The 22,669-nt window shown below is 42.6% G+C and overlaps 1 protein-coding gene across 2 annotated transcripts in view; it reads left to right on the top strand.

The window, feature by feature from the left end:
* Positions 1 to 22,669, top strand: part of NPAS2 (neuronal PAS domain protein 2) — a 103,894-nt gene that overhangs the window by 57,230 nt on the left and 23,995 nt on the right. Inside the window, exons 4-8 of one of the 2 annotated variants that reach the window (XM_014250399.2) lie at positions 777 to 868; positions 4,174 to 4,263; positions 10,462 to 10,582; positions 11,604 to 11,717; positions 20,594 to 20,712. In XM_014250399.2, the coding sequence (XP_014105874.2) occupies positions 777 to 868; positions 4,174 to 4,263; positions 10,462 to 10,582; positions 11,604 to 11,717; positions 20,594 to 20,712 (536 nt within the window). The remainder of the gene's footprint in view (positions 1 to 776; positions 869 to 4,173; positions 4,264 to 10,461; positions 10,583 to 11,603; positions 11,718 to 20,593; positions 20,713 to 22,669) is intronic. The other variant, XM_088051739.1, reaches the window with a different exon arrangement.

Genomic DNA, 22,669 nt, shown 5'->3' with positions numbered 1-22,669 from the left:
TGTATGTTGGCTTTTTCAAACTACAGATCTGCTGAAAGTATCGTATATTCTGAAACTACTTTAAAAATCTGATGGACTCTTTTCTTAGTTAGGTTTTCAAACCTGTGTGTAAAACCATGGGGGCTGTGGAGAGTTGCTGTGCTGCCAGTGACAGCCCCCAGCAGTGCAGAAAGCAGGTCAAACAAGCTAGTAGGAGCAAACAGCTGCATCTCCACAAATGCAGCCTGGACAGAGGCTTTGATTTCTTTCTCAGTGACAAAATGCACAGGCACTCCAAGAAATGTACTGTCTTTAGTACCATTTATGCATTTGCATTTCTCTGGCCAGTTTGCCTATGTGCCTTGAATACAGAGCATTGAGTGTTACATGCTCTGGAAGTGTTAATCAACGGGATTAATTAAGGAGATGCTGAAAAGAGAAGACAGTCTGTGCTCACCATCCCCTCACTACTAGAGCTGAGTGAGGATGCACTCCTAGAGAAGCAGAGTGAGCAGCAAACTAAACCAGCTCAAGTTTTTCTAGAGCTGTCCCCCAGAATGCTGTCTGACTCAGAGCTAATGTAAGTGACTGTTTTCAAAGGCCAGCAGTGCAACCAGCTATCCCACTAAAGTCAGTACAAGTTGACTTGACTAAAAAACGAGGAAAACATTTCAGGCTTGAAAACTGCAATTTTTGAATACAAAGGTTATTTCTCTCTTTTCATAGCAACTCATATGTAATATATCAAGATAGAAGTTCATTTGAATTTTAAGAATGTAAATGTTTTATTTGTCTAGAAGTCTCAGCACAGACAGAGATTTCTGAAATTCAGCAGGACTGGAAGCCTTCATTCCTCAGCAATGAAGAATTCACCCAGCTGATGTTGGAGGTAAATATGCATATGTACCTTTCCTAATTTTGTCTAGCACTCATGGAAACACCCATGCATTTCAAACAAACTGTCATCTGCAGTTCAAAAATAGGATATTTTGGGAACTGCTGTATTTGACCGTCAAGCAGAGCTGTGACTGGGATTGAAGTCCCCACTTGCTGCTCTTCCCTCTCAGCAGCACTGTTGTGCTGTGCTGCCACAGCCTGCAGAGCTATGCAGTGACTCCCAAGAAAAGCAGTTGAGGGCAAAGATTCAAATCACAGGTTATATTTTTTTTTTACAAGCAGAGGTGAGGTGAAGGGCACGTGGCTGTTTTTTCTTTGTTCTTGGAAGGCGTTATTAACATCTAATATTTATGCAACAGTAGCACCTGAAACAGTGGTGTCACATCCCTCTAGTGCTAGGTGCTGAACAAGCAGATAAAGCCTGACAGCTCCTCTTGGCTTGATACAGTTGGTACTTCCACTCTGGTTTACAAGACCCTTATCAAACACTTCTTATTCTAGCATTTTGCAATCATAATTTTTAAATTATAGCATAGGATCTTTAAATGCTAGCTGAGATTTGAAGGGAGGTGACTCAGTGGTATTTATGTAGGTTCAAAATGAAAAGCAAATGAGTTGCTAGAATGCATTTTCCTCTCACAGTAATAGCTAGAACTGCCTTTAGCAAGGGTCTTCTCCTGTACTAAACACACAGATATTGCATAGCCCCACAGTGTCCTTTGAGAACAAGCTTCTTCTCCTCCCACAAATGATGTGAACATGGCACATGATCCAGGCTCTAGTGGTGGGCAGGGAAGGATGCTGGGAAACAACTTCACCACCAAGGAGTGGCATAAAGACGGGGCACGTTGCTGACTGCCAGGGGCTGGCAGTCCTTTGGCCATTGCAATTTGTTGTGATGAGACTCCCCTGGATTAGTTTTATGAGACACTTTGCTCCCATTGCTCTGACAACCACCCATTTCCATCTCTGTGCACAGGAACTTAACATACATATCTCTTTCAGTCTGCACTGAAATACGTCCCTCAGATAGCAATAAATTGACTGTTGTTTTGACAGGCTGGGCCTTTGTTGATTCTGCTTGTATGCTACACAATTTTAGATTAAAACAATCACTTTTGGTTTTCCAGCTTATAAATCACCTTCTTGCTACTGTGATTTTCCATGCCCTTCAAGATAACATTGGGTATTGGGATGTCCCGTTGTGCCACATGTTCATCATTCCCTGCTATTTTGCCTTCCTACAAATCTTACTTTATTAGCATTTGGACAAGACTGCTTGAAGTTTTTCCCATCCTGTTGTTAAAAGACAGGAAGGGCTTTTTCCAAGCACTAATTCAAAAGACTCAAGGCATAATTGACTGCAGTAATATATCAGCTTTCCTGAAAATGGCCTTTTCTTACCATATTGAAAAGGCTGTCACCAAATTACAGTGGGCATTAGGCTCTGTTTGTCCATCTAAGATTGATGCAAAAGTAAAACCTCTGAAGAGGAAAATGCTCTCTTAATGTTGGAATGTCCAGTCACAAGTAAATAAAAACAGAGTTATGTATGCACACATTAACTTGATTTTACCACAGAGTTCTGATATGAGTCACTATGTGTAATTTGCATTGGATATGAAATAACGACTTGATTTTTTAAAAACTAACAACCTTCACCATAGTAACATGCACGATCCAACTGCCTTGTAAAACCACTGCTCTCTTCTATGGGCTAACAGCTATCATGCTTTTTTAGAAAACAGCTTGAATGTACTGCACTACAGAAAAACATATTCTCTGCACCTAGATTAACAAAATCAAACTAGCTATAGCAGCTGGAGGGTTTTCAGAGATGCTAAACACACACTCTTCTACTGGGGTATAAGTTATTGACTTGCTTTTCAAAGGATTGAAGCACCAGCAGATTTTCATTGACTTAAATAGTTGTGGGTGCTCAGCCTTCTCTGGAAAAAGGAACATATGTTTGTGTCTTTATTCAAGGCTTTGTGTTTTCCTTTTATTTTTTTTTTTTAATTATTTTTTTTTTTGGTAACAATTAGCATTTTCCAGTATTCTCAGAATTCTTTCCCTTATTAAAGTCAGCGGGGAGGAAGGATGTGCTGTGGCTTACAAGATCAACTGCAAGTCTGGCTTGGAAGCAGGCCTGGATTTGCGGTATGGTTTTGTAACACCGTGGCTCTCTGATCAGGCTGTTTGCAGTACACCTGTCTCCTGAGCAGGTATGGCCACTGGAGTAAAGTCAAACCCTGCTCTGAGTCAGTCGTGCTTGCAGTGCTTTGTTGCTCAAATACTGCTGGCGACTCTGACTCCAGAAGATCAGGGAACTGACAGGAAGGACCCAGACTTGCTCCACTTGAAGGGCTGGGAGCCTCACTGGTGACTCCCCAGTGGCAATGGGGAGGTTTTAATATATTCTCTGAGCATCTACTCTTGTGTCTTTTCTGAGGTGCTCTCCTTACAGTGATCTTAAGATCACCTAGCTTTAGTTCACACCGAGAAGAATACCCCGAAAAATTAAGTCAGTCTTGCCTTAGATCTCAAAATCTGTCTAGGTTTAATTTTGCACAAAACTTAGCTCAAAACTTGGCAGCTCAGACTAAAGAAGAGACTCATTTTGAAGGCAAAATTGCTCCTGTGCAGAGGGTGGGGATAAGGCTGACATTTCCCTTCAGTCCTAGGAGTGAAGGGGCTTACCAGAAGATGGGACCAAAGTGAGGAAGAAACTGCAGAAGGGTGAATTTCTCTTGGAATGAGTAATCTAATACCATGACCTTTAAAATAAATCACTCAATTAAAACTCAGGCTAAGGATTATTTGATCATTTGCATTGCTTTTACTTACATGAAAGCCCAGTAATATACAGTGTTACATTAATACAAACTGAGATTTATGGGGCTTGCAGGGAAGTACCATTTTGAGATAGGACTGCATCCTTTCATCGTCCTTTGATATTTACACAGAGCTCAAATGTTCATTTTAATAACTTCCAAGGGATCCAGTCTTAGTCATTTTGCATTATTAAAATGTGTGATTAATTTAAAAACTGAGACATGAAATGTTCCTGTGAGCCCTTTGTTGCTTCAATAGTAGGTTTTACTAGACTACAAAGAGTCTTGTAAAAGTTAAATCAGACTGTAAAATCAGAGAATTACTAGTTTGCAACTTGAGATAACATTACTACAACTTGATAACAATATGGTGCCAAAGTCAAACTGTTGTGATGAACACATGATGAGATGTCCTGTTTACACCACTCATGCCTATTAAAGCACTCTCAACTGTTTTCCTTAGGCATTAGATGGCTTCATTATAGCAGTAACCACAGGCGGAAGCATCATCTACGTGTCTGACAGCATCACACCTCTTCTAGGGCATTTACCGGTGAGTAATTCTGGCATTGGCTTTTCTACTACGCATTGTAGAACTGGGCACTGCACTTTTAGAAACAGATGTAAAACGGTGCTGGGGGTGGCGTTTTCCTCAAAATGTGGTGAAGGAGTTTGTCCCTGCGTTATGCTGGCTGCTACTGTTGCTCAGCTCTTCACTCTCTCTGTCTGATTCATACCCTTCAGGTTTTTGTTGCTACGAGGCACTTCAGCTTGAATGGAAAAAGCTCTGCAGGAATAGTCTGGCCAGGGGAGGGACAGGGTGACCTGGCTGATCTTTTCCATCTCTGATTTCTAAGCTAGCAGAGAATAGCACCAGTGCTGCTGGCAGCCCAGTAAGGAGCTCATTAAGGGCCTTATTCTGCTTCCAGGGAGGTAAAGGACAAAAATGTCATTGAATCTGGAGTGAGCCGGAGGCTGCTGACGAGCTCTCCCTGCAGCTCCACTGTGCTTTCCCAAGGGGAGCGCACGGTGGTCCCAGGAGGTGCTGGTGGAGCCAGTGCTGGGTGCATCCCTGCACCAGTCCAGTCAATGTTCTGGCACATTCAGTGTCTTTTATCTGTGTGCTGCTCCAGGAGACACCCCCCTGTGCATTGGCTTGGGCTGGAGGAGCAGGGGAGAGGAACTGCTCCAAGCCCTGCTCCTGTTGCTAAGGCTGCTCTAGGAGAAATGGCACAATAATTACGGATTAATCCTCATGCTCATTTTTAGTATCCTGGTCTCAAATAAATACATGCCCAGGAGAAAAAATTAGCTGCCAGATCATTATTGTACTACCCCCTGCCATGTTCTTAAGAAAATTATAATTCTCTTTCTCTTATTTAGTTTTTCCACCAAATATGTGTTATGTTTTCCACCCAGACAAATGTATTTCACAACACTACCTTGCTGGAATAAGAGCAAAAAATATTTTTTTTCTGAGACAAAAGGAACTTGATGGAGGAGCAGCTCCTGGTAAATGCAGAAATACTGCTATGCAACAACAGGTTGAACTGAGTCTATCTGTTTCAGTTTTCTTTCATCCTCAACAGTTTAGAAAACCAATACTTGACTATTTTCTGATATTTGCCTCACTTCAAGGGTGGGGAGAACTCTGTCCTACACACAGGCTGTAGGGTTTTCACACCCTTACTGATTTCCATGAAATTTCCTTGTCTTTAATCATTTGGAGGTTTCTATTCCTTCCAAATACTGATTCTTAGTGGAGATGAAAGATCTGCTGTGGGAAAGTATTCCTCTTCAGGAAGACACATTTCTGACCCTGTCCTAAAATCTGAAGCCCTGACTGAACATGGATAGATTCAGGTTTATAATTTGTGAGTTGGACCATCAGAAACTAAACTGGTTTTCTCTCCCAAAGACGTGCTTTGTGTGATAACCTTACATAGTATCCAGCCCAAAATAAAGATGGACATTACTTTTTATTTGCATAGAAGCAGCACATGGCAGTCCAAGCCAGGGACCAGCCTGACAGGGTTGGAGGTGGAGCAGACCTTCCTGGAGCAGCTGGAGTGGTAATGGTTAACAGCTGCCCCACCAGCCCACACATGCACAGGAAGCATCCCACAACTGAGCAAGTAATAAAGGCTTCTGCTTGCCCCAGGTTTGCAGATCGCTATGGCCATGGGCAGGGGCCCAGCTGAGGGTGCATCTAGGTGCACACTGGGTATTTTAGTCCTCTGTTGTCCTTGCCATTTGGGGTTCTTTTAAGTTTTAAAACTGATCAGAGTGCTGTCTGGAAAATCTGTGTGGCTTATTTTGTTTACCTTGACAATCTATTTGTAAGCTAAATTCAGTCACTGTTTGAGGGATGAAATACCAATTCTTTCTCCTCTGTGACAGCAGGAAAAAATACTCTGCAAATCTTCTGGTTTGAGAATGAAAGGAAAGCAAAACTGGGCAGAATGCATAGCAGGGCTCTCTGAGGGCCCCTGTTAAGGAAATTGTTGTATTTTCTTTCATTAAAATCATGAAAATCTCCAATGCTGAGAACTATATATATGTCCAGTTCTCTTTAACACAGCTTCCCTTACTTCCATGGAGCATTTTCAAACACAAACTTCCCCTGTTACAATTCTAAATATTTGTTTTTTAACAAGATCTGGAGACTACCCGTAGGGTCAGTTGAGATGGAGATGTCTAGCTCACGTGGTAAGGGTGAGTCTAACTGAAGTGAACTCATTGAAATCTGATCACAGCTCATAGCATTTGCCAGTCAGATGGTACACTACGACTCCAAGAATATGCAGTCTCTTGAGAAGGGCCCTCCCTGTCCCTTCTTGCCTGTTTTTCCAGAAGGTCCCTGGCAGGGCTGAGATTTCTCTTCTGGGGCTGCCCAGTGAAACTCAAGGAGCTGCTCTGCTGTGTTGGGTGCTTAAGGTAAACGCCAGGATAGATAAATCCAAGACATAGCACCTTACAATGTACAAAAGTTAAGTATGCTGTGTTGCTGTTACAGGGTAGCAGTGGGAATCAGTGCAGGATTTACAGATTGATACAGGGGCCAAATCCCAGCACACAAGTGCACAGCCATCTTTGTGTGTTGTCTTGATGGGAAAGAAACCTCTCACTTGCAGCCCTCCAATATCCCTTTTCTAGTGACCATGTTTGCTTAGTTCCTTTGCTTTTTTCTCCCTGCAGCAGGAATTTTTCCTTCTACGCATTTCCTCCATCCCCCAGTAAAAGCAATGAAATTATGAGGAAGAAGTTCCATTTTGGAGTAGAGCTGTTTTGTTGAAACTGCAGAAATATTTTAACTAGGCATCCCATTATTGCAGAACTTGATGCATTGCATTTAGAACAGACCAGCATCCACATAGGCAAAGGTGTTCTTTGGCTGCCTTAGCTTTCAGGAGTAAATACTCCAAAGCCTCACTTAGCAGGATCCATAGATTTGAAGATGCAGAGTAGATTCCAGGCTTAGCAGCATAACTATGCTATAGTTACACAGTTAAATAGTTATATAGTCAACTATAACATAGTTCATCTGACAAGTCTACCCGCAGTCACTGTAGTCTATCTTGTATCTGCTTTGCCTATCTCATTCAGCAATACTCTGTAGCTGTCTCAGCCAGTGGCACAGAACTGCCCACTGCAGAATAATTAGACAGAGCTGCAAACCAGTCCCCTCTAACAGATCCATTTATATCACTGATGGTCAAATTCCGCCAACAGAATCAGGTCAGAAAAGACCTGCAAAAAGTCCAAGCTTTGACCTAATACCACCATGCCCACTAAAACAAAGTGCAATGTCCATTCATTTTTTGAACCCTTCCAGGGATGGTGATTCTACCACTTTCCTGGGCAGCCTCTTACCATGCTTAATCACTCTCTTGTGAAGAAATCTTTCCTGATGTCCAGGCTGAACCTCCCATGCTGCAGCTTGAGGCCACTTCCCCTTGGCTTGTCATTGGTTGCCTGGGAGAAGAGACCAACCCCCACATCACCACAACCTCCTTTCAGATAGTCATAAGAGTATGATAAGGTCTCCCCTGAGCCGCCTTTTCCCCAGGCTAAACAATTCTAACTCCCTCAGCTGCTCCTTATAAGACCTGTGTTCCAGACCCTTCTCCAGCTCCATTGTCCTTCTTTGGAGCTACGGCAGCTCAGTGTGAGGTGAATTGAGCAGCCCAGAACTGGACACAGCACTTGAGTTGTAGCCTCACCAGTGCTGAGTCCAGGGGGACAATCCCTGCCCTGCTCCTGCCGGCCACACTATTGCTGATACAGGCCAGGGTGCCATTGGCCTTCTTGGCCACCTGGGCACACACTGGCTCATGTTCAGCTGCTGTGGACCAGCACCTTCGTGTCCTTTTCCACCAGGCAGCTTCCCAGCCTCTCTGTCCCAGCCTGTAGCACTGCCTGGGGCTGTTGTGACCCAAGTGCAGGATGTGGTACTTTGCCTCATACAGTTAGTCTCAGCTCTCTGATCCAGTCTGTCCAAATCCCTTTGCAGAGCCTGTCTCACCACTCACCATTTTGCCATGACATCAGAGGTCTGCTCTTTGGGTCTGGTGCAGAATTAGCTCTGAACAGCTTGCTTGGCGTTTTCTACAGCTCCAGTGAGACAGTGGAATATTTGCTTCCATCCCTCTGTTTGACTTAGCAATGTATTCTGGATTGACATATTGATTCAAGAACATTGTTGAAGTCTTGATATGTACAGAATCCAGAAATTCTGTTCTGTGCACTGTTTTACAGGTGTGCCAAATCTCTGCAAGAGGCAAGAATTATGAAAGTAAGAAGTAGAAAACTTAGCAATTTTTTCAAACTCATTAAAAAAAAGTTGGTACTTCCTATGATCAAAGATGCAAACCAAATATTAAATTGTGGATATGGTACATGATGGCAGCAAAAACTGTAAATACCAGGGCTTGCAAATCCATAACTGCCAGGTGCTCAGGGCGAGAGGCTGCTCTGAGGGGATAGGTGGAACAAAAGTCTCTTGGAACTCCAACCATAGGTGTTGTCACAGGCGTCTGCAGCTATCACCTGAAGCAGAAGCAGCAGAGCAGAACTAATCAGAGGTTTGGAATTGGAGCCTGGTCACAGTATAGAGACAAAAAGTTTCACTTAGAGGAGTGGTGATGGCTCACATCTAGTCTTCCTGCAGAGTAGATGGGAGATTAATTAACCTGGTGGTATCATTATCATTTACAGGAAAAAAATAATTTCTGAGACTGCACCTAAGCCTTGAACAAAGCTCACCAGCGCAGTTTCCTGTCAAATGCTCTTTCTTCATATGCACAAAAAAAAGACTAAACAATGTACTATATTTTGTAAAGTACAGTATGTGTATATAGATGTGTGTGTGTGTAAATATTTATACATATATGAAAAACCTGTATCACACACTATATCAGTAGGATTCACATTATTAAGATACAAACTAAAGCCACAAAATTGACTTTCAAGTATTCTTCACAACAGGAACATTCAAGTAATGAGTATGTATAATACTTACAACTGAATCATCTAAAGCAATATATTCTTGTAAAGGTGTGTGCATAAAGCATAGCACTCCGATTTGTAAAGTCTGTTTAATGAGTTTCACCACTCTAAACAGGAATTCCACACAGAAAAGCTAGCATGAATAGAAAGCAGATGGAAACCAAAGCACAAACTCACATAAATAAATGATGGATAATAATTTGCCAGTCTCATACAAAGCTTACATGTTTTCAGCATGACTGTACGGTCTGATAGAAGCTGCTCTGATGACACACAGAGCTGTGTCAGTGTGCCAGCTCAGCCTCAGGTAGTCTCAAGTGGGACAGATGTAAATCATTGCCATTGGAGGGTCACTTTGTCTCAGGCTTCCTTTCAGATGCACTCTGCTAGTGTTGGTTTAGTCACCAGGCTGAGCATAGGGATTCCTTTCTCTTGGCAGCCCATGACAGACTCTTTGTCTTCTCCACCCTGGGCTAGCCATGACCTTTTGCACAAATCCATCTCCTCTTTCCATTCCCAAATCTCCCTTCTTAGATTTTGGATGCATTTTGGGTTCAAGCCAGCTGATCATGGGGCTGGGGGCACATGGACATTCAGCTCATGGCTGGTCAGAGAGAGGGCTTGTATTGGTGACACTGTGAAGTCCCCCTCCCTGGACTAACTGATGTAAAGTCATGTCCAGACTCAGAAGTCCCCTTCTCCCTGTTCCCACCTGCCAGGATGCAGGAAGTGGGGAACAAGGCCTGCCTCCCCAAGGGCATTTCCCAGGGGATCCCCTCAGGAAGGGGCTGACCTGGCTGGCTCAGGGTGACTCAGCCTCATTGCTCCTGCAAGTCAGGCTCTGTCAGGGAGAGAACAAATTCCAGTGATCCACAACAGGCCTGTGCATGGAGCTTAGTAGCAGTATGGGGAGCCAGCCACCCTGTTCCAGTCCTCTCCCAGGTCTTGTAATTTAATTGCATTAATTAATTAATTGTATGAATTGTGGACATACCTGCTGCATCTCATGGTCTCTGAGAAACATAAAATATTGCTGAGTGCTGAGACTTAGCCTGACGACCAGCCCACACAGAAGTGGCCACAGTTTGTCCACCAGATTCCCCTTCTGTTTTAGAGTACCTGGAAATCAGTGAGGAAACTCCTGTCAAATGGCACAGGTTTTGTAACCACCTTGTTGTGCATCTCTGCAAGTCTTGCTTGTTGTGATATTTCTGTTTGTCTCAAAAGTTATTTCTCTTTGCAGTGTGATGTCTTGGATCAGAATTTGTTAAACTTCCTCCCAGAACAAGAACACTCAGAAATTTATAAGATGTTATCTTCTTGTATGCTTATGACAGATTCTGCCTCATCGGATTACCTAAAAAGTAGGTTTCATTTTATCTTCTCTAGTAAATGAAAAAGCATGGGCAGGATAAAAAATTTTCTCCCAGAAAGATTTTTTTATGTGATGTGCAAAAAAAAAAAATTAGGTTCATAGCCTTTCAAAAAGATCTTGCCACCTGGAATGACCGTTTGGTTCTATTTTTAAATGAAACTCTCTGCCTTTATTTTACTAGGCTAAGACTACTTGCAGTTATGTTAATTATTAAATATCATATAATTTGAGACAGCTAAGGAAAATAGGTTAGCCGATGGAAATTGAAAGTTCGCCTGAGACAAATCACATCTTAATTGATATTTCAGCCTGTTCAAGTAAGATGTTGTTCCGAGATAAGCTAACATGGCATACCTTTGGTTTGCTTTACAGTTGGAAAATACCTCTAAAACCATTGTAATTCTTTTTCCAATTGAATTTTGTTTTTCTTAGAAATGCATTTACTTCCTCAGCCTTACTCAGTCTAGGAGGTGAGATGTAGAAAACCAGAAAACACATGATAATGTAAGATGTACAGCTGCTCAATCTACTGTATCATACAAAACCTGCAGCTGGTAGCTAATACACCAGAGTTAATTTGATAGATACTATGAGGTAATTAAGCATAGTTTTCCAACACAAGATGTAGAAAAGCTGTGAGTTGTGAGGAGCCTAAATAGAAAAAAGCAGTAAGTGAAGGACCCAGTTCTCTCTGTTGCTGCACTGAGGCTATGGCTGTGTAACTCCTGTGATGAGGTGGTGTCAGAGAAGGGCGAGTTAATGTCCAAGGCTGTCCCTGAGCTGCAGGCATGCCTGTGCACAGCACTGAGCAACCTGCACCCCTGCAAGGCACTTTCTTGCAGAGGCTCTGGTCCTGCAATGTATAGCACATTGGTGTTCAGGGCTCCTCCTGAGTGGTAACAAGCAGCTCTTGTGCCGCCAGTTGCAAGATTGGGGTTGGAAGACACCATTGGTTGTGTTTAGCTTAAATAGTATATTTATTTCTTCTTCTTCTTCTTTTAACAATCCAGCTGACAATGAACTAGAGTTTTATTGTCATCTTCTGAGAGGAAGTTTGAACCCAAAGGAATTTCCAACATATGAATACATAAAATTTGTAGGAAATTTTCGGTCTTACAGCAATGGTAAGCTTTAATTGTTGTATAAATATTACTTTAGCTGTGTAAAATAAAAGTATTGCTCCATTAAACAAGACAGGCTTTTAACTGACAGAACTATTTTTAACATTACGGGATAAATTTTGCTTCACATGGATCTCATGGCTGAGTTGCAATAGCTGGGTGAACACATGTAATGAGTGAAATTGTGTTAGTTGCTTTTGTTACTGCCCTTCACTTGCAGTGATCCTGGACTCTGGGTAAGTTTGCAAATAATGACAGGTTTAGAGGAGGGTTTATTTGTGCTCACTAATACTGTGTGCTAAGACCCCATCTATTAGCAAAATTATAATCTTGCTACCTTATCTGCTGGTTTACATTAAACACAAATTCCATGCCAGAACTGATAACCTGCCAAATCTGTCTTCTCACCCTTCTCTGCAAAATCTTGGGGAAAGGCAGCAGTGCCATGTGGCATCAGAATGGCTGAGGACACTGCCACCCACCTCCCTCTCCAGCTGCCTTTTTGCATTCCTCTCCAACACTGCAGAACCCAATACTCCCCCCAAAAAAAGAGAAGAAATGCAGTCAGCATAGTCACCAATGCACCACAGTCAGTCCAGGGAAACCATCTTTCAAGAGATGAAGAGCAGATTTCCACCTCACCCCTTCTCTAACAAACAGATTGCTGCACGGCCATTAGTGTCAGAAATGAAATAGTCTTTTATTACTTTCTTTCTCCTGCTTGCCCAAGTTTGCTTTAGTTACTTGCCTGACTGAACTCCAGAGTGGCATTTCCAAAGTTGCTGGTATTGTTCCAAATAGGTCATCCTCTGCAAAAAAATTCCCCACTGTGCTTTCCAAAAACTGCATGCCACGCTGTGAAAAAAAATGTCCCTGTCCCCATTTAACTTTCTGCTTTTGCTCCACATGACTAGAATAGAAACCTTCGTGCAGGATGGAGATATGTATTTCTTGTTTGGTGCCATCTGATTTGAGGCTCTATTTGTATAAAAAAATGTAGCTGCCTGTATGCTTTCTAGTTTGAATGAAGTGAAATGCGCCTGCCTGACAGACGCACACACCAAGCTGTTCTGTTTTCTAGAGCAGAAACCGGATTTCAGGTGCTGACTCATAAGGATACATTTCTACCAGGGGAATTTCTGATCCATTTTCTTCAAGGATTTTCAGCCCTTTATTTTGGTGTGACATTAATATTGCCCCCTTACCCATTAGGATTTCACATCCCAGCAATTCCATCAGTGGCTATTTCTCAGAAGAATGATAAGACATTACCGATATCTTCCCTAGCTTAATGCATAGAAACTAAATGGGAGCATATTGATTTCAGAAGACACCAAATCATTTTCCAAAGACCCCATCTTAATAGCTTTCAAACAAGTCATGTGCTTTCTTCTTCACATTTTTTTTCCCCTTTGTGCTACTTTTTTCTAAATCTTCCCCTTAATATTGTCTCTTACTTTCTTCCCATCTCTGCTGCAGTCTGACCCTTCAGTTGACAGGGAGGGGCAGCCTTAGCCTGGCTGTGTGGGATGGTGCTTCCTGGTCCCCTTGCCACCTGACTTCAGTTTCTCCAATTCAGTGCAGAGCCTGATGGAAATGCCTCACCAGTGCATGTCCAGCACTGCTCCCTTTGGCAGGGAGTCACCCCCATGGCTGCCTCCCAGCAAAGGTGGAAGCAAGTGCACTGGACTCACATGCAGTAGCAGCAAAGTGTTTGCTTGGGACCTGATACCCTTGGCTCACAGACTGAGCAGCTGGAGGAGGTTGCAGACCTCCAAAGAGTCTGTCCTTGGATTCACTGGGCTCCCTGCACCAGCCAGCTGCACCTGAGCAAGACACAGGAGAATCAGCTCAAGTGAGCACCATGTGAATGCTCCACCCTGTGGGGAAGGCACCCAAGGGCTGGGGGCTAGCACCTGTACTTCGGCATAGGGACTTGAGGCACAAACAGCTTTGGGCATCTGGTGGGTGCAGTGTTGAGCTGGGTTCCTGCCTGTGCTTGGCCCACAGTTATCAGGCACCCAGCCCATGCTCCACAGGGCTGTCACCTGAGTAATTGCCCTCTTTTCCTCCTTTTAAGTAAATGCCTATTCTCCAGTCATCCGTCCTCCAGGTGTGAGGCCAAGTGGGCAAGAAAGAAGGCAGTGGGAAGGGTGGTGGGAGAGACACATGTCACTCAGTGCAGCATTTGTCCTATATGCATAGGATCAGCTGGCCCCAAAGCCTGCTTTTTGGAGGTGTTTGTGAAGGAAGGATTCTAAGCTAAAGATAAGCAAAGAGTTAGCTGGGGGAGAAAGACAGAAATTGCAAATTAGGCTTAATTAGCAGGAGACATTCCTTATGAATGTATTGAAGAATGTTTTTTCCCTGTAGCTTTTCACAGCAGTGGAAGTGAGAGCATGTTTTTACACATGGGAGACTGATACAGGATGTTCTTTAAGTATAAATCCTGCCGTTCCTTTTTAGCCACCCAATGTCAACTCCTACCTTTGTTTCCAATGGTTTGCTGAGCATACTCTGAGCCCACTCTGCCTGCGTGTTCCTGCCACAGGGATGCCAGAGCCTCTATGGTCAGGGAAGTTCTTTTATCCCTGGACAGGTTATATCCTATCAGGATACTTAGCTGTTCTGTTGTCATTAATGTAGAGTCATAGCAGCAACAGCCTGAGTGAATCTGTCTCCATTCCTTCTCATTTAACCTTTGCTGATGTTTTTAAGAACTTCTTCACCCTCTTTTAACAGAAATGTCACTATTCTACTTCCACATAACTTTTTATGTAACCTCCTTTGAATTATCATCTCCTTAGGCTTATTTTATTGTTGTTCATTGCTCATACAGTGTTGGTGCTTGGGGCAAGGAGGTCATGCGTGTGAGTTCCCAGTCACCTCCCTCCTCCTTCCTACCTTCTCTGTTAATCGCATTGTGACTTATGGCTGAGAACATCATATAGGGGTGGGTTTGAATGGATTAATTTGAAGGATTGCGGCTTAGAAAGCCAGTTAGGGGCTTAGCTGCTCTCCCTAACTTTAAATGGGAGCTCTGGGGCTTTAAAGGCCTTTGTACTGATATGCCAAAGATAATTTTTTTCATGCTGCAGTAGAACAAATACCTGATATCTGCCAAGGTGACTTGTCACCAGAATTGCTGTCAGGGAGCCAGGTCATACACAATCTACATCGAACCTGTGCCACTCCCACAGAGGAGCAGTCATAGGCATCTTCACTGATCCCAGAAGAGGCAGGGACATGCATGCACAGGACCCAAAAATTGCCCAGGAAAGCTCTCACTGTTCATAGCAGGGATTCAGTTTTTAGGAGATCACTGTCCCTGGAGCTTCTGAGGTTAGCTATAGCTGCGGGCTAGAGGAGTTGCCCAGCCCAGTGCCAGGGTTAGCAAGAGCCTGCACACTTGGACTGGTCCTGAGGAATCTGTGCTCTGCAAGCCGTACTGCATAACATTTCTTCAGCTGTGTCTGCACCAGGGATGTGACATGAGCTGCCTGCACACGAGTGAATCCCTGTTGCATTGGCCATGCCCAAGCGAGAGCAGCCGACCAGCGAAACAGCAGTGCAAGCTGTGCAGAGCGCCTGCATGAGTCACTGGCTGTGCTAAATCAAATACAAGAGATTTGATTTTCCATTTGGGAGGATTATATAATCATCATTAATTAAGCTTCAATGAGAAAAGCGGGACTGTAACCTGATGTGAAGATTCAGTAGTCCCGTGAGAGGCAAGGAGGTGGCCCATGGGCCACTCAGACAGGGAAGCTCCTTTTCACTTCTGTGAGAAATGCCTACTTACTGTCAGATCATCAGGGTTGTTTTTGTTTTATTTGCAAACAGGAACTCTGTCCAATATTTTTATATATTTCAGGTTCTGGGTTTGTAGCCCAGATCTTAAAAAGAGACATGAATGTCTGCAAACATTCTGGGAGACAAGTGCATTGCTGTACTTATTGACCAGTAGTACCTGGTAAGAGAGAGAGTCATATCAGCATCACCAATGAATAATACAGTGGCTCACATCCAGTCTTGCCTGAGGGCTGACGGGGAAGGCAAGTAATAAAGGTAACCCTCCCCAAAAGTCCAAGGAAGTGCTCAGCTCCCAGTATAAAAAGTCAAATCAAGTGAGAATAAATTATTTTACAAAGCTGCTTAATAGATCACTCTGATAAGAGATTATAAGATGGGCTGGATTCATCCCTCCTGTGAAAATTGTTTGTATGTTTGTAAACTGACAAAGATCTCTCATAATTATATATCCAAATACTGGCTCTGGTATCCTCTTTCTAAAGTGACACACTTGCTTAAAAACTCATGAAAGGGACAAAACCAGAGTCCTCCTTTTCAAAGAGTTAACCAATATTAAAAAGGACCACCAGCATCTTTTAAGTAATAGATCTGTCCTTTCATCCAAAATGCCTGAAGCTTTTCTCTTGAAGAAAAAGATAAGCATTATGTGAAAAGAGTTCCTAATCAAGTAATATAATATTATAGTGGAATTTAAAACTGTGTGTTTTGTTCCCAATTACATGGCAACTCGGGAAGTATCTGGTTACTGAATGCTAATAATAGCAGATACTCTACTGTTAGCTGATACAGCTCTCAGATATAATAATAAACATCAAGAAAACTACTATGTTGAGGAGAAAAAAATTGTAACTTTCAGATAAATTAAGTGCATTTGAATTAATTTTTAAAAGAAAAACAGTTGATACAGAAGATACATTGATCTTGAGCCTCCATAAGAATATGCTCAAACATCTGAAACAAGAATAACTCAGTCAAAATGAATGTTTTGATCAGAACCAACAGCTGCGTATTATTATTTGCTATTAACAATATCATAGAAGCTGCAGCTGACAATATGCAGCACTCAGCTAGTCTCACTATGCAAAGAGAAGACACCATTCCTGTCCTAAAGAATCTGTGTGGGATCCATATCAGCATAGGATGGCCAGGGAAGAAACAGGAGGAGCAAAGAGGAGAGAGTAGATCAAAGTGGACAGGTGATGTATGGACACTGTCACTGTTACTCATCTACATAGCTACTGAGAGCAGTCTGGCTTACCATCATCACTTTAGATTTCTTCATTATATCTGTTAATTGCCAAATATTCTGTTTATCTGAGGCCTGAATTAATTTATATTAAATTATTTTATTCTGGTCTGTTTGGCTCGTATTTTTTGAAATCTCTATTCAGTTTGTTTGACAATCACAAAGACTGGTTCATTAAACATTAACATCTCCTGACAAAGTAGGAAGGAGGGATTTCTTCTTTCAAATGGCATAAGCAGGAGGTTTGCTGTCTTAGGAAGATTATGTTTTACACATTCCAAACTGAAGTAAGAAGACCAAGCAACTAACTCCTGTACTATTATTAACTGAATAAAGTGGCATCTGTTTCTTTAAGCATGTTTTCATTCATTTCATGTGGCATAATTTCTCACCCTAAGGGTAAAAATTCTTTTGTCTGTGATAGTGAAGGGCTTGGTTCCTTGCATATATTATTTATTGAAACATTCTGTCCCTAGTCCTGGTCTTTAAAAAAAAAAGAAAAGAAAAAAAAAGAAACAAAAGAAAAATCAAAGATAGGTAAATCAGTTTCTTTGTATCTTATGAGATATTTGCAGGTATTTAATAGTTTCACAAAATAGTTTTGTGGTACCCTAGGAGCAGCAAGTGTGACAGGTAACCACAAAAAGCACTAAAATTCACACCAAGGAGCATCAGCTAGCTGATACATATGAGACAACTGTTTCACCTTTCTGATTATGTATTTAGCTTTGTCACATGACCTTCTGATTCTTTACTCAAGATATTTTGTCTCAATCATTTAATTGTGAAACACACAGGCCTTCATTTACTTTCATTTACCTGTTTATGGCCAGCCTAACATTTTCATTAGGCATCTTTTGACAAAAGCACTCCAAGCCCTATATTTGAAAACAAATGTTATTATCACCATTGCCTCAGGATTGATCCTATATTTTCTGTTCCACTTTTTTCCTGTGGCACTCTCAGAATGTTTGCTACTGAATTTTGCTACCTCAAGATACTGTGTTTCTTTTAAAGAGACTTAGAGAGTCGTAAAGTATGATTTTTCAGAAGGCTTTTTTAAAAGGTTACACCAGGATTGTATTTTTTTTTTAATTCATCTAGTGGTCTCTTTTTTTAACTACACTTCAAAATTCATCAATCAAGAAAGGTTGAAATTCACTGACGAGCTGCAAAAGATAGAGCTGTGCAGATAGAACTGTGGAAAAAAAAGATACCAACAACCTAAGTCAGGCAGCAAAATAATTCAGAAGCAAATGTGAGTGGGTTTTGTTTTTTTTTCAGTTATTTTAGTTGTCATTTTCAGATGGAGATGTACTTGACAATGTAGTGGCTACCTGCCTGCATCATTGAGGCTTTTAATGCTCTGGACTTTGTCAAAGGCAGCCGAGTATGAGACGGCACAGTAGCTGTTCAAAGACAGGATAGCATCCAGCCAGGCCAGCTCTGTGTCATCTCTTTGGGCTTATTCATTCTCTGCTGCTTAAGTTCATCATTTCCAAATGTTGTGAGGAAATACCAAATTACTGCCTAGCTGTCCTACACAATAATTATTACCCTCTTAATACTGCATTTACCTGTTGGAAATATAATCCTATTTTGTAAATGCCACATTCAGGGAAGTATTCTGCTCTTGTCTAAGTAAATGCCACATTCAGGGATCCATTCTGCTGTCTTCTGGGAATATGTCTCGGGCTCGTGGCTGTTTACAGCTAACAACTGATACAAAAAAGCCATCTGCTCTTTTTGGTGTGACTCAGTCTCCACTTCCTTCTACAACTGGTGTCATTTGCAAGCCCATGGTTCACTAACTAGGTTAACTTATCATACCTGTGTTTCGGAGGCTAAATGCACTTATTTTCATATCTTAGAGCCCAGACTGCAAGAATTTGATACTGAACTTGTCTATTACAGAGAGAAACAGCCCCACTGACTTCAAATGTCACAACATAGCAAGCTTGGAAGCAACTTCACAATGCTTGTAATGCAGGCTTATAGCATTCTCATTAATTTTTAAACAGGACTAACACAGAAATCAACAGCCTTGCACTAAATAATAATATCAGAGACAGACCAGTAACTCTTTACTTAGGTTACTCGTGTGTCCTGTAGAACTTCACTCTTCTTTTTTTCAACTTTTTGTGTTAATAATCACATAGAAGCCCACATATATATACACATAACCCCAGGATCAGAATGGGAACACATATTCCTAGGGAGTCCCGAGAGCTTGTGTGCTCTGCTGGTGAAAGGACAAGAATTTTGCCCATATTTTTTCTGTATATCCAGTCAGCCATGCCCTCCAGTCTCAACTATGAGAGAGGACTTGACCTCTGTTCACGTCTGTGCTGTCTTCTCAGATAAGCAACCTTGCTTTTCCTTCTTGGTGCAATACATATTGTACATGCAGTGGCCTAAACCAGTTAATCACAGGTGTGAATTCCACTCAGCATACTTTCTTTAATGTCTCATACCCTGTTATCCTTGTTACCAGTAATGCATCAATATTCTAAGGCTTTTAATAGGTTGAATCAGGTTCCAAAACATGTTCCAAACATGTGATCACTTGAGACTCCTTCCATCTCTGCAATTTGTGGTAGTGAATGAAATCCCAGTGAGAAGCACCCCAGGATAAAAATAGGTAGTTATCTTCTCCCCAGATACAAAACTCTTCAGTTTCACAGTAATGCTTTGCCCTGTGCAAAGAGCCAAACTGTCAGAAACTTCATGGTGGATATAGAGGCCTAATAGTAAGGAGTTTCATATTAGTATTAATCCCTATTAGCATTAAATCAGCTCATATTGGTGAACTCTGGTTATTATATAGGACCTTCTCTGCCCCTATGGGAGAAAGTTGTCTAGGCAGGGCAAGAATCCAGCCCAGTTCCTACTGCAGCCTGGCACACCGTTTTCTTTCATAGCTGTGGGAGTGGGATTACCATCTCTAAACAGCTTGAACTTGGGGGAATAGTTTGTATTATGTCATTCTAACACTGGACTGTGGGCTAGTTCACAGCAGCATGTCCTTTTGGCAATGCATCTCCGTGGCAGGAGGTGTTAATGGGCTCTCAAAGCAGCTGGAGCCATGCAATTATGAAATACACAGGTAAAAAACATATGCAAAATGTGTAGCCATATCACATCCAGTTTTTCCCTCTGCCCAGCTGGAGGAGACAACAGGCCATCTGCAGACTTGCCAGATGTGCCCATCTCTGGAAGTCAGTGCTATTCATGGGGTCCCTTTTCCTCTTCTTTAAAACAAAGATGACTTGAGCATACTGGGGACAGTTCTTTCTGTGCAGAAGGGGAAGGCATTCTTCAGCAGCCAAGAATCACAAGCATCCTCTTGCTAGTTTGATGAAGCCTCGTTGGCTGTGGGCCCCGGTGTTTTGCCACTGATGACTTGACGAACTCTCTTCAGCTGCCTTCTTTGCCAACACTTTTTTTCACTGGATCATGGAAGTTACAGTGCTAGGCATGCTGCAGCTTTTTTCTTTTTTTTTTCCCTTGTGAGTGGTGAAAAAGAGCAATTGGATGTGTGGGGTTTCTTTCCAGAAAACTGGTTTATTCTCTGTAATAAGGTTTGGCCTTATTTTTATCAGGATTAACCTGTAAAATTCATACTTGAAGTTAAGCTCTGATGCCTTTCTGCCTAACATGACTGACTTGGATTTAAATATATGCATATCAGCTTTGAAAGCTTTTAGAGCACTTCTCTGAATAAAAATAGTATTATTAGTACACTTGGCGTGTGCAAAATATTCAGGGAGAGCAAATCTTATGAGGCATGACTCCAGGTCCCATTTTTTTCCCTAACTAGTGCCTAACTCCACTTGCAATGGCTTTGATGAGGCTGTACCAAGGGCTTACAGAACATCCCCAGGAAAGCAAATCTGCTTTGTTGCGACTGTTCGTTTGGCAACGCCTCAGTTTTTAAAGGTAAGTGCTCACCCTGGGTCCCATGCATTTCAGAACTTCACAAAACACTTTCAGATGGGGTGACACAGAAGGTTCTTAGTTTTGCTAATTGAATGGATTACAGATATCACATTTCATGCATAAAAATCCAGTGAAGGGGATTATCAGTGCAAGCCAGGATCTGTGAAGCAGTGTCACTTCTGCCCCTATTGCAGAGGATACAGAAACCCTCTTTGAAATAGGAATTGCAAAGTCGCTTTGAAATTTGGTTCCTCATTGCTGCTTTCTGTTCCTACAATGGGCAATGTACAAAGGTCTCAAGGGTCTTTGTTTCAAGCCTAGTTAATTCTGTGATTCTGTGATTTTGTGATACAGATGACCACCAACACTTCCATTTGTGCTCCTCGGCATCTTTGGTGGACTACTGCTTGTTTCCCTTCTCACAAATCCTGGAAGTAAGATAGCTGCTTATGGTTATAAGAATAGACAAACCAAGTTTGTGCCTAACACTGCTGTTCCCTAATTAATAAATGTGAACTACTGCACCAGGTGTCCTGTGCCCAGAGTTTTTATGTAATTGAGGTGTGACCAGTATGAAATCACTGTTCCCTTGGCCTGGTTCCATTACTGCTCTGGAACTTGCAAGGTATTCTAGACTGATTCCTGACCCTGCAGGCAAGTAGAGTCCCTTCTGGGTAAGTGAGGACACTTCTCATGAATCTTAACCACAATAATCATATTAGCAGAAGGGTTGGAGTTAGAGGTTATCTGAGAACCCTAAAAGCAAATTCCCTTGTCTTTGGGTAGCTAGCATCTCAAAATAAGCAGGGAAACAAAATGGGCTACTCATGGCAATGAGCTACCCAATGCTAGGGAGGAAGCAGCTGCTGAACAGTCCAGAGAAGGTTTTAACTGCCACAAAGTCCTGAACACACATCTCTTTGGTTCACCTGGGTGACTCACCTAAATCCCACTCTTGACTTCCTACTGTAAAATGAGTTTAAAATGTTCATCTGACCAGCTAAGGAAGACAAAATCAGCAGTTTGGTTGCACACAGCAGTGTTTGCACCTTGAATTTTAGTGTATGTTCTTGGCATCAGCATGGATTTTGGCCTAAACTGGAGAGGGGGAAAGAAGAATTTAAGGTATTTATGAAGCCCTTTGCCTCTATGTAGCTAGAGACTTCAAACAACAGCATTGTCAGCATTGATATGTATCAAAGAATTGCTTTATGGGGGCACACCTCAGCTTGTTCTCTGGTCTCAACAGAGTTTAAAACATCAGTGCTCTCCTCTGCCTGAGGGACAGCAGAGAGAAGCAGTAATGGAAATGATGGGAAGGTATCACTGAGCCCACAGCATGGGGGGATGTGACATCAGGGAGCAGGGGAGTAGCAGCATTGGAGGCCAGTGGACAGACTGTCCTTACCAGTGAGGATGGAGACCCTCCTGCAGGAGAGATGTGACGGACACAGGAACCCTGGATGCCACAAATTCAGAATGCTGCTGCTGGGAAGTCCCAGGCCAGGAGCCTCCAGGCTGACTTCAGGCAGCTCGTGGAGCTGCAGTTGCCCCTGCAAAGCACCCAGTGGGAGAGGAGAGTTTGGCAGAGGAGAGCTTGGAGTGGACAGTGAGATGGCCATGAGGCATGCAGACAGCACAGATGTGTGCTGTGCTGCCATCCTTCCCTCTACTTCCTATCTCCACCCAGCAAGTGACCACCACTGACTGCCTCCTGATCCTCATCTCCCTGCTCCTGCCTCGCAGACAGCCCTGTGCCCTGCCTTCCATAACTCACTAATTATCGTGCTCGTGAGCACTCAGGGCTGCTCTGAACCTTAAGGGCCAGCTTGTTCGCTGTGGCAGTGAGGTGCAAAGCAACACTGACCCTTTTTACCCACTGGACAGGTCCCATGCAGGCTGGCTGCATAAAAAGCCATCTTCTCCTCTGCAGCTATTGAGGGAGAAGAAGTGTCCC

Source organism: Pseudopodoces humilis, chromosome 2 (genome assembly GCF_049639895.1).
Source record: "Pseudopodoces humilis isolate 2021_Gansu_Grassland_sample_001 chromosome 2, ASM4963989v1, whole genome shotgun sequence".
Taxonomy (NCBI): Eukaryota; Metazoa; Chordata; class Aves; order Passeriformes; family Paridae; genus Pseudopodoces; species Pseudopodoces humilis.
This window is presented reverse-complemented; position numbering and strand designations above follow the sequence as displayed.